Here is a 12,837-nt window from a genome sequence, read left to right on the forward strand (position 1 = left end):
TAACATAGCACTTCGGCAGGTTTAAGTTGGCGAAGTATTGAAGTTGAAGTTTTTTTAAAGAGACAGTACTTAGATTATTGAATGGTCGAATATTCGAACGATTTTACTTCGAATCGAAGGTCGAAGTCGTAGTAGCCTATTAGATGGTCGAAGTATCCATGAAATTACTTTGAATTTCAAATTTTTTAACTTCGAAAATTCCCTCGATTTCACTTCGACCCTTGATAAATCTGCCCCTTAGTGTTTATTTACACATCTTAAATTTCTTCAGATTTATATTTTTTTATTATTCAATAATATTATAAATTCATAAGTGCCACATTGTAAACAACAGAAGGACTCATTTCTGCTAAAGTTTCTGCTGATGTTCCTGTTTTTTTCAGACACTGAAAAAATAATGCGTGCTGGAACTTTTTTTTTTTACCAATGTGGACACAATTTAGTGTCCAAGTTAATAAATTAAGGCCAAGTTTTTTTTGTGTGTTGTTGGCCACAATGGCAGTGGAATTACATTTTTCTGTACAAAGTTTTTACAAAGCATGAAGAGAATTTTGCTTACCTTGCCTCTGGTGCAAATGAAACGCATTTGTCATTTACATCACACATATTGATCCAGGCAAAATAGACAAGGGTTCTACGTGAGTGTGAATCATTATGACTTACGCCTAAGAGAACTGGCATAAACAAAATAATTATTATAGTTATGTACTCAGTTCTCCAAAACAGTAGCTGCCATTGACAAAATCATTACTTGCAACAATCCCCTAGGTGGATTACCAATAATAAATGAGCATGGCGGATCTGAGCAAAGCCAATTTAGTACATTCAGTAATATTTCAATACAGATTGCCATAATTATGTGTTAGTAATTATTATGTGTACATACTCTGTAGCTCTTAATTGAATTTGAATACAATGATTCTGTTTTATAAATATGAATGTTACATATCATATATATTTCTTTTATAAAAACTGTTTTATGTCATCCTTTCTGAATAGATTCTGAACAGATTACCATTAATTTGTCCATGTGTCAATGAACCTCTGCACATTGAAAGAGCTAACTCCTTCTAATCATAAAATACATTTTCTTTATTATTAACCAGAACTGGATTTTACTGTATAAATTAATAAAACAATATTTGTTCAAAACTGCAACAATTCCAAATACAAAAATACTCCAGCTAAAACCTGTCGAAAACCTGTAGAAGTCAATGGCAGATGTTCCTTTTACAACTGGAAGATCTTTCTTTGATTCATGGTATTTGTGGTTTTCAGGAGTTTTTGACTCCTGAAAACCACATTTGTGCATCAATATGAAAAAAGTTGTAGTTATTGTGTTTAGCCTACCCAAGGGTATGACTTGATAGTAGTGATATGATTTCCAGTGAAAACCAACGCAAGTCGAAAATGAACCCAGATTTATTATACAGGAACTGGGCTAAAATGAATTGGTAATTACAGTAAATGCAGAAATAGAGATGGTCAAAAATAACATGCAGTGCAATATAATTTAAATCAGTTAAATCCACACTAGTATTTGATTACCGTATATACTCGAGTATAAGCCAAGGTACCTAATTTTACCTACGAAAACTGGGGAAAATTTATTGACTCGAGTATAAGCCTAGACACAACTACAGCCCTGTCTCCCAGCAGCACACATTCCGCCAAAGCGACCCCCCAGCGATCAACCGGACTTCTTTGCAAAGTTGATGGTGACAGAGAATTGCCAAATGGATTACTGTGTGCATTGTCCCACTGTCCCACTACCATGTGCAGAGGGCGCTGTGTGATATTGCCATCACTGTTAATTTTTCGTATAACCAACAGAGGGCGCTGTGTGATATTGCAGTCACTTTTATTCTTTCATATAACCAACAGAGGGCGCACTGTTATTCTTTCATATAACCAACAGAGGGCGCTGTGTGATATTGCAGTCACTGTTAATCTTTCATATAACCAACAGAGGGCGCTGTGTGATATTGCAGTCACTGTTATTCTTTCATATAAACAACAGAGGGCGCACTGTTATTCTTTCATATAACCAACGGATGGCGCTGTGTGATATTGCAGTCACTGTTATTCTTTCATATAACCAACAGAGGGCACACTGTTATTCTTTCATATAACCAACAGAGGGTGCTGTGTGATATTGCAGTCACTGTTATTCTTTCATATAACCAACAGAGGTTGCTGTGTGATATTGCAGTCACTTATTCTTTCATATAACCAACAGAGGGCGCTGTCTGATATTGCAGTCATTGTTATTCTTTCATATAACCAACAGAGGCGCACTGTTATTCTTTCATATAACCAACAGAGGGCGCTGTGTGATATTGCAGTCTCTCCCCAAGCGAACTGTTGGTATAGGAATGATTAAAAGTGACTGCAATCTCAGCTACTGCCCGCTGACTCCAATATAAGCCGAGGTAGACTTTTTCAGCACATTTTGGATGCTGAAAAACTCGGCTTATACTCGAGTATATACGGTATAGCAATAAAGGTAACTAACCATTGGACGTGTAATATATGGATATTTGTGAGCTCCCCTAAGGTCCCAAAAGCCAGCAATGTTGGGGCCCTTAAAGAAACATTCACTCCCAGGATCACTGAGCTTTGTCTATTAGATTTAAATGTGTGTTGTCACTTTAAATGTAGTTATCCTTGACTCTGTACTCCACTTTGTATTGGCCAGCATTAATAATCCCACAGTGGCTTGGTGTAATGAGTGTCCTGTAGCATATGGCACAGAATGTTCCTTCTGCAGAGTCTGTCTGAGGGAAACTATACTGTACAGTAGTGATGGGCGAATAAATTCAACAGACACTATTTTAAATTAATTTGAAACTGTGGCGGCAATTCGTCGGCGAAAAATCCACAGCGTCAAAAAAAAAAAAATTTGCGTGTGTAGTCACGCACATAAAAATTGTTGTGCGTCAAAATTATTCAGACTCCCATTGACTTTAATGCATTTGGACCAAATAGTCACGCATATAAAAACTGTCTCATGTCAAAATTGACGCGCATCTTAACTATTTTGATTCCCATTGATTTTTGTCACCGTTTCACAGAATCGCCCATCACTGCTGTACAGTCAATCCCTGGGTTTCTGTTGCACAAATAATCTATTGGTTTCCCTTTATCTCAGTACTGCTGCACACTTACTACTGAGATGTGAGTCAGGAAAGTACACACATACTGGCCATTCACAAAAATCTCCATCAGCTCTCAGCCTTTCTCCTCAAGCCCTTTCCTTCTCTCCCCTCCTCCATCAAGAGGATTTCCTCTGTCCCACTTCATCTGTAGAGCACGGCCTTCTGGGCTCTGTAATCTCTTGGTTCACATTATTATTTACACTGCTGCTCTCTCAATAACATAACAATCCACAAACAAATGTAATAAGCTTGCAGGGCTACATCTGCAACAACCCAAAAGGTTTTCTTAAAGGAGAAGGAAAGCTACAGAGGCATTTTATTGCCAATAGATTAGCTGCAATAGTGCAAGCTAGAATGCTATATTTATTCTGTAGAATGTTTTACCATACCTGAGTAAAAAGCTCTAGAAACTCTCTGTTTGTTTAGGATAGGAGCTGCAATATTAACATGGCGTGACATCACTTCCTGCCTGAGTCTCTCCCTGCTCTGGGCTCAGATTACAGCAGAGAAGGGAGGGGGGGAAGAGGCGCAAACTGAGCATGCTCTTGCCCAGGGCAATGAGGTTTAAACTGAAGGCAGGAAGTCTGATACAGAAGCCCATGAGTACACAATAGAAGGAAAGAAATGCAGTGTTTCTTTTGACAGGGGACTCAGAGCAGCACTACTTTGGGGGTTTACTGGTATATTAAGATGGACCTTTCTGATAAGGCTTACTTAGTTTTAACCTTTCCTTCTCCTTTAAATTTTCTGTGGATTTTCTGCAACTTTTCCCATTCCTAATTTTTTATATTCAGATTTTTTAATAAATATCATGACATTTGCGGTTTTAGAGAAATTGTGCATAGTCGTGTTTCAAAAACCCCTATAACCACGAAAATTAGACTGTTAATAAATAGGCCTCCACGTGCTGACTATAATTAGTGTCATTATCACTAAGTGGCACATATACTAAGGGTCGAATTTCGAAGCTTTGAATTTCGAAACTTTGAAATTCAACCATCGAATTGAAAAAATTCGATAGTCAGTTTTTTTGTTGGAACTAAAATCGTTCGATCGATCGTAGAAACGAACTATTTAATCGATCAATAAAACGATTTTCAAAAAAAAAAACTTTGACTTCTAAAAACATTGGCTATAGGTTGTAGGAGTTCCCCATAGGCTAGCATAGCAATTCGTCAGGTTTAAGGTGGCGAAGTGTTGAATTCAAAGTTTTTTATAGAGACAGTACTTCGATTTTCGAATGGTCGAGTTTTTTCAATTCAAATCGAATTTTGGCCTATTCGATGGTCGAAGTACCCAAAAATTACTTCGAAATTCGAAGTTTTTGAATTCGAAAATTCACTTCGACCCTCAGTAAATGTGCCCCAAAGGGTACAATTTACAGAATATTCATGGCTCTTGTTTATTAAAAGCTCATCACTGTTTCTTTTAGTAAAGAAATCTCGTTTTTTTTTTCCCGGCAGAGATCTAAAATCGCTGTGTATGAAAAGATGTGGACCTATATGAAATCTGCAGAGCCATCAGTTTTCACAAAAACGACAGCAGAAGGGGTAGCTCGTGTTCGGAAATCCAAGGGAAAGTTTGCCTTTCTACTGGAGTCCACCATGAATGAGTACATCGAGCAGAGAAAGCCTTGTGACACGATGAAAGTTGGAGGAAATCTGGATTCCAAAGGATACGGAGTGGCAACCCCCAAGCACTCTCAATTAAGGTGGGTGGAATAGTATAACAATATTATATGTGTTGTTATAGTATTCCACCTTCCCTGATGTCCCTGAGATTTTTTTTATTTTTTGTGTGTGAGTGGTGTGCGTACTGTCTGTGAACATGGTATGTTCCTTTACTATTCTTCATTACATTCTTTATGCAGATAACAGGTAACCGCTTCAGATCTATTCAGAGTGCCTTGTTTTAAGACCATGTAAATGCAAGCAAGTGTAATACATAAAGTCGGACTTACAAGTGAAAGGGTGCAGTTGTTATTTTCTGACAATGTCTTGAACTATATAGTGTTTCATTTGCAGTCACATGAAATGCAATCTACAACACGCACAGCTCCTTTGTGGCATGTCCGCACAGTCACAGTGCATTTGCCATTTCTGCCATGTATACAGCCACTTAGAGATCAATACCCTGTAATTTCATGTTATGTCCCTTTAGACCAAACAGACAGACCATTTCCCCTCAGACCAAAAGCCTTAACCAAAGTGATGAGGCAAGAATGCTTCATTGTGTTAATTTCCAGTTTTATGAACAAAGTGCTGCGTTTTTGTACATTTTGGGGCCGATTCACTAACTTCGAGTGAAGGATTCGAAGTAAAAAAACTTTGAATTTCGAAGTGTTTTTTGGGCTACTTCGACCTTCGACTTCGAATCGAAGGATTCGAACTAAAAATCGTTCGACTATTCGATAGTCGAAGTACTGTCTCTTTAAAAAAAACTTGGACACCCTAGTTCGCCATCTAAAACCTACCGAACTCAATGTTAGCCTATGGTGAAGGTCCCCATAGGCTTTCCTAAGTTTTTTTGATCGAAGGATATTCCTTCGATCGTTGGATTTAAAGGATTTAATCGTTCGATCGTACTATCTGCGCTAAATCCTTCGACTTCGATATTCAAAGTATTTTAATTCCCAGTCGAATATCAAGGGTTAATTAACCCTCGATATTCGACCCTTGGTGAATCGGCCCTTTTGTCTTTATGCTTTCTTTATCTAACATCACAGGCATTCTCTTTAGGCTACATTTAGAAGTCAGTGCTGCCCTGCACCAGCCCACAGCTGTAGTAGGAAAATAGGAAAAGCACAAAGTGGGAAAAGCCAATGTCCAGGTGCTTCCAAAAATGACTCAAGATAATAAATCGAAATAACGCAAAACTAGGTAACCGTCCTAGAGTAAGACGAAAGAAAAGGTGACAAGCAGCTGCAGCCAAAGAAATTGCTCTTAAGATGATTATTTATAAAGGAAGAACCCTAATCTTGCTCTAAAATGACTGCAATTGGCCATGCCTCAGGAAAAACTAATGTGAAATATATTACCTGAGAAACAGAACCACAAAAATGTGCCTTTTTTATAGCTGTGAAAACATGGATAGTTAATTGCTTACTCGCATTTTCCTTTTTTTTACGGTAGCATATTCCCATTCAATATTCACAGTATGGGGAATATTTATCAAATGGTAGATACAGAGCTCATCACGGTTCACCAGAAGGAAGTTTCACAGCTCTCCAACAAGATATTTGGGGTGTCTTTATTAAAGGGAGAACACTTCCTGTGAGAAAGAAAGAAAGTGATTTGTTCATGGTTAAAAGGATATGAATCAGAAATCAAATCCAACAGAAATACTGTAGCATACAGTGTCGGACTGGGACACCAGGGACCCACTCAAAAACCTTTGACCAGGGGCCCACCAATTAATCTTAGACCAGGGGCCCACTCTTAGTACTATTTTTCTTTGTCTTCTCACTCAACCTCTATTCTCCTTGTCTCTAATACTATACTATATTTTTCCATCTATTTAGCCTCTTTGTTCTCATAGAAATATGGAATGGCCAGGAAATAGGCCAAATGTTTAGCAGCATGAGGGTCCACTGACACCTGGGCCCACCGGGCGTTTTCCTGGTATCCCGGTGGGCCAGTCCGACACTGGTAGCATACAATGCTTCTTCATTGCAGTGTCCTTCTCAGAGAGAAATGTCACAATAAAACCTCTAGCCAAATAGAGTGGCAATACAGTGCTTCATTGCTGTTGTGGGTTCCCATTGTGTCATTGCATTGGATGATTATTCTACATCCAGACTCAGTTGTTACACTCACTTGCTTTTACATGGCTTTCCACATATTACTTAAACCACACTGTTTGACTTGTTCATAGGGTAGTCGCCTAAACATCCGTTTTTTTTTAAATTGACATTGAGGGGCAGATTTATCAAGGGTAGAATTTCGAATAAAAAAAACGTTGAAATTTGAAAAAAAAGACCAACCAAAACGTATTAAAAAAACAGGTTTTTTTTCAGATGAAAAGGCCGTTTTTGTTCGAAATTCGAATTGTACAAATCGAAGTAATATCGCATTTGATCGAATTCGAAATTACGTTTTGTCATATAAAAACTATGATTTTTCATAGTCCACCAATTAACTCCAAATAGGTTTTAGGAGGTCCCCCAAAACAGCAATTAAGTTTTAGATGGCGAATGGTCGAACAGTACATGATAATTTTCAATATTGACATTTTTTTCCAATTTCAAATAGAATTTGGACTATTCCCTAGTTGAAGTACACAAAAAATGTTAATTTTTTTCATTCGAATTTTCACTTCGACCCTTGATAAATCTGCCTTTTTTAACTTTCATTTTGCTATTGTGCTGTGAAATCGTAAATGGTTATGGCTTTTATCACAGCTAAAGAACCCTCTCATAATTACTTGTCCATAACTCCGTCTATGAACTCATTATTATTCATCAGCTCGGCTCTTCATTTAGCAAACCGTAAATTCAATTTTGTAGGGAATGAAACACGATTTTCTGCCGATATTAATTTTATTTTAGAAGTTTACGAGCCAGGGAGGCATAAAACTATTAATAATCGGTGTGGTTCCTCTTGACACCAAAATGTCCTAGAAATAGCCTGCGACCAAGCACTGGTTTATAGCCTATACTGCAGAAAAATTGCTTAAAAGAAAACATTTAATGGCTACATAACTGTGATCTTAGTAAGGGACATTCTTAAGGAAGTATGATCCTCTGTATGTAAGAGGCATGTATAACCATCAGTAATAATATAATGCCCAGCTAAAACTGGGTCTGTATACTTGACAAAACTATTTTCAGAATATATACATTATCTTTCACACTGGGACACTTCAGTGAGCTTTACATGGTCAATGTTGCATTTTCTTATACTGAATTTTATAAAATTTTCTTCATTACCAATTACCTTTACTTTACTTTAATTTTTCTAAATTTACAAAACTTTCTAATTTCATAAGTTAATGTTTTCAGACACAGAATCACTGCTTTAGAGGCTAAATACACTTTCACAAAGTGTGCCTGAAACATGTAATATTTAGTAGAGTAATACTGGGGGGAAATAATTTACTGAAATGTTTAGTCATGTTTGTGCTTGCGTCAGCTGAGTCTTCCTATGTAACCAACTTCAAGTACCTGAACCAAACTGCAACCAAGCCAAACATTAGGGGCAAATTTAGCAACATTCAAATTCTGTTTCTTACCATGATTTGAGTCTTTTTCAGAAAAAAAAATTAAGATTGCTTCTATTTTTTGAATTCTGAAACTTGAGTATTTTAAATGTATTAAGTTCAAAAAACTTGAATAAAATAACTGTAGGTGTATTTTATTATTCAAGTTTTTATAAATAAATCCGAATTCTGATCTTGTTGAGAATGATCAGCAGAATGCCATTTTAAAGGGTTTAAGTTGTTTTTCCTGTTTTTGTTTTAGTGATTGAGTTTTGAGATTCAATTTTTTTCATGATAGAGCATGGAATTCACATTTTTGAGTTTTTTAAAATTTGGAAAAAAACTTAAAAACACAAATTCTCTTCAGTTTTGAATTTGCCCCCCTAGGTTTCACAACACAGTCCAGAAAGTGCTTTTATGCTAGATATATTTATGCAAAATTACTATATATAACTATATATATATATATATATATATATATATATATATATATATATATATATATATATATATATAAAGAAAACAGAAGATGAGCCGCACTCTCAGGACTTATAAAATAGATATTGATTTATTTAAAGTTAATGACCAACGTTTCGGCCTCCTCCAAGGCCTTTCTCAAGTAAATATATATACTTATCCAAGGGATCAGCACTCCCAGTTACGTTAAACAGTGATCTTTATTAATAAAACATAATGTAGTATCTCAATAAAGATCACAGTTAATTGGGAATGCTGATCCTTTAAATATATATATATATTTATAAATAAAAAGAGGACTTCACACCCCTATGGGTGGCATGTGTCATTACAGTTGTTGAATTATTAAAAAATGCAGAAAAAGTATCTGATGGTGTAATTAAACTTTGTAGGAAATGAAATTTTTTATTAAAAGTCTGTAATTTATCTTCACACCAAAATGTCCCAGAAATGGACTGGCTAGATTATAGCTTATACTGCAGCTTTTTCTTAAGGAAGCCTGACCCTCTGTATGCAAGAGGTATGTATAACCATCAATAATAATATAATTCCCTGCTACTGCTACAAAACCTATATATCTATAAAATTAGCAAAAATCACAGATTTTTGAAAAATATGTATTATCTTACACACTGGAGCTCTTCAGCTGTATGCAGTCAGTGTTTCATTCTTGCACATTGAATTGTAAAGCATTTTATACATTACCTAATTTAATAAAAAATATTAATTTAGTCATGTTTTCAGGTGCAGAGTCACAATAGAGGTTAAATCTATTTTTCAGAACATTTTAAAAATAAATATTGAATAAAATATTTAAAATGATTTCCACGTAATTTAATTAGCTGCAAGACAGTGACTTAAAAACACTTTAATCAGAAAATTGTGTGCCTGAAAACAATTTGTAATATTTGGTAATTCTGGGGGGAAATGAATTACTGAAATTTGGAAGTTTTAATCACTGTGGTGCTTGTTGCAATTGGGACTGATCCAAGTTGTAACTAATTAGAGAACTAGGGGGTATATTTATCAAAAAGTGAAGTTAGAGGCCGCCACAGTCCTCTAGAGTGAAATTCCGCCACTCTCCATTCATTCCTATGGGATTTTGAAAGGCGTATTTATCAAAGGATGAACTTTCACTTTCACCCATTGATAAATACTCTTTAAAAAATCCCATAGAAATGAATGGAGAGTGGCGGAATTTCACTCTAGAGGACTGTGGCGACCTCTAACTTCACTTTTTGATCAATATACCTCAAGATGTTTTAAACCACAACATTGGAAAACGTATGTATATATTTATATATGAATCCACTTCTACATAACATAAAGTTAACATATCATATGTTATGCATGTATGCATATATAACAACTCAATAGTTGTTAAATTATTTAAAACATGTCTGCAGTACAAATTGTATCTAATGGTGTAGAATATAATAGTCCTCTTGTCTTTGCTTAAGGCCACCTTCTTTTCATGGCTCATAGAGGGGAAAGAATTTTTTTCAAACTATAAAATTTTTGTCTCATATTTCTAATTGATTGAATATGAATCCTCTAAGCTTTTCCCATTAAATACAGTAAAGCAACGTATACATCCCACACTTTTTGAAGTGTGCAACTTTCCTTAAAAGTTCATTATGCTGAAGGTAGACTTTGATCTATATGCATCTTTTCAGGATCAAACATTACAGTACTTGGGTTGTAGGTCTTCCACCAGCGCCTGTGACAAACACAACCATAGACATTATTTAAAAATCAGATGCTAAGACAATTGTAGTTGTATATGTGATTGTGAGTCATAAGCCAGTAAATGCACAGTTAGATCAGGGAAGGGAGCAGAGGGTAGTCAGCAGGGAAAACTGTAGGCAATGCCAAACTAAATTAAAATAGCAGGAAGGTTAATCGAAAAGGAACTTTGCAGAATGATATGTATTCACATCAGCAGTGTTCTAAAACGTGTATGAATTATGATGTAAACACTGAGACATGAATGTTCATAAAGACCAAGGCAAAGACAATAGGTCCTCTGCACTCACTCATTATCAATATATTAGGGACATTAAGGGGCAGATTTATCAAGGGTCGAATTTTGAATAAAAAAACTTAAAAAAATATTTTAAAAAAATCTACGTTTTTTTTCGGGTGAATAGGCCATTTTCATTCTAATTCGAATCGTACAAATCAAAATAACATTGTATTCAAACGAATTTGATTCAAAGTTTTTTCTTAAAAAAACAGATTTTTTTCAAAGTCCACCAATTGGTTCTGGGAGGTCCCCCATAGGCTAAAACAGCAATTCGGCAGGCAGGTTAAGGCATTAAGTGCATTAAGCTACTATAAAATGCCTTCCCCACAAAACAGGGATTGTGTGTCCATATATTGCAAAATATTTAAGCTGGCCAACTATGTCAACATCATCCCTGGTCTGGCCAGTCCTACACTCACTTTCATCTGATTCATTAAGAATTCTACTGCTTCATTATACATTTTAAATAGGGACTACATTTTACCTGCAACTTGCTTGCTTTCAAGGTTGAAACTCCAAAACATGTTAGCCCTTTTATTGGCCACCACTGGGATCACCTGACTGTAGCTGTGAATGATGGGAACTACAATATGGAGCTGGCAACTGCGCCTGTGGTAAATAAAACAAAAAAGGAAGGTTGTGCTCACCGCAAAAATTTAAACCATTATATTGCAATATAGTTGGCCATATTAAATATATTGCAATATATGGACACACCCTGTTTTGTTTAAAGGGGAAGGCATTTTTTTAGTAGCTTAATGCACAACATTTCTCAATGTCCTTAATATATTGATAATGGGTTGAGTGCAGAGGACCTTTTGTCTTTGAAAGCAAAACTGTAATCCTCTGTTATCCCCCTACTGCAATCAACACACTAAAGAGTCTGCAATATTCTTGGTACATCCCATCACTTCTCATGTTTTCATTGCAACATTCTTTATATATAGTGAATAAAGTACCCTATTGTAAAATATAACCGAGGAGTTCCCATACCATATAAAAGCACAAGGCTGAAGGCATTGTATAATGCTTATTAGGATAGTCCTATTTCTACATATGCATTTAAATGTCTTTTTTATTTTCACTTAGATTTAAGATTAGATATATTTTCTGCTTGGTTTTTTTTTGTTATCCATCACATCATATCCTATTTTATACCTTTAAAGGCTTATTTTGCTTAATAGTCTAGAAAGGTAAATTAAAATGCTTTAGGGCTGCAATGTGCTTAAAATAAATATTAAATAATGAAACCCGAAAACACAAAAGGGCTCATTTACATCCACAAGCGTAGTGAATAAAGCCCACTCTCCATACTGCTTTGGCACAAGGGAGAGTTTTCCCCCAGAATTCCAGCGTCATTGAGGATACAATTTGCAAAGTATGTACACATTTTGACGCAAGTACCTTTAATGAAAGTGGTTTTAAGTACAACTCACTGCGGGAAAATTGCAAGTTGCCTACTGCGCCTGTGAATATAAATGAGCCCCCAAGAGTGCACATTGTGAGCAGATGCATATGCAGCTTCTCTACTTGCCAATCCTGGCTCTTGCAATAGAAATACTTCTGATTTTATTTTAAATAACTGATGTATGTAATACAGACCATTGTTCTTCTTTACAATCTAGGAAATTAAAACAAGAGATTTTTTTCACAGTCATGAATCAAAAGTTGCAATATAACAATGTATTTGTTACAGTTCTTTTTTTTTTGGAATATGAATGAGAGGTTTGTTTAGCATGTGACGCGAGATCATATCCGAAGTTTCGTCCCTTTTCCTAACATTTTCCAAAGCAATGCAGTTTCTTACAAGATATGTTTTATCGTTTCAAGAAATGCTGTTAACCTGGCAGTTTTAAAACTGAATGAACAAGGCCTGTTGGACAAATTGAAAAACAAATGGTGGTACGACAAAGGCGAATGTGGCAGCGGGGGAGGTGACTCCAAGGTTAGCCTCAATGTCACCACAGCGGGTAAACAGTA

At 35.8% G+C, this 12,837-nt stretch overlaps 1 protein-coding gene across 6 annotated transcripts in view; it reads left to right on the forward strand.

Moving 5' to 3' along the window:
• Positions 1-12,837, forward strand: part of gria4.L (glutamate receptor, ionotropic, AMPA 4 L homeolog) — a 209,384-nt gene that overhangs the window by 175,752 nt on the left and 20,795 nt on the right. For 4 of the 6 annotated variants that reach the window (XR_005965215.1, XM_041580813.1, XM_041580811.1 and 1 more), the window contains 2 exon segments: positions 4,622-4,869; positions 12,688-12,802. Coding sequence is in view for 5 of the 6 variants with exons in the window: in XM_041580813.1 (XP_041436747.1) it covers positions 4,622-4,869; positions 12,688-12,802 (363 nt within the window). In the remaining variant the exon portion in view is untranslated. 6 annotated transcript variants of the gene reach the window in all.

This window comes from Xenopus laevis, chromosome 2L (assembly GCF_017654675.1).
Source record: "Xenopus laevis strain J_2021 chromosome 2L, Xenopus_laevis_v10.1, whole genome shotgun sequence".
NCBI lineage: Eukaryota > Metazoa > Chordata > Amphibia > Anura > Pipidae > Xenopus > Xenopus laevis.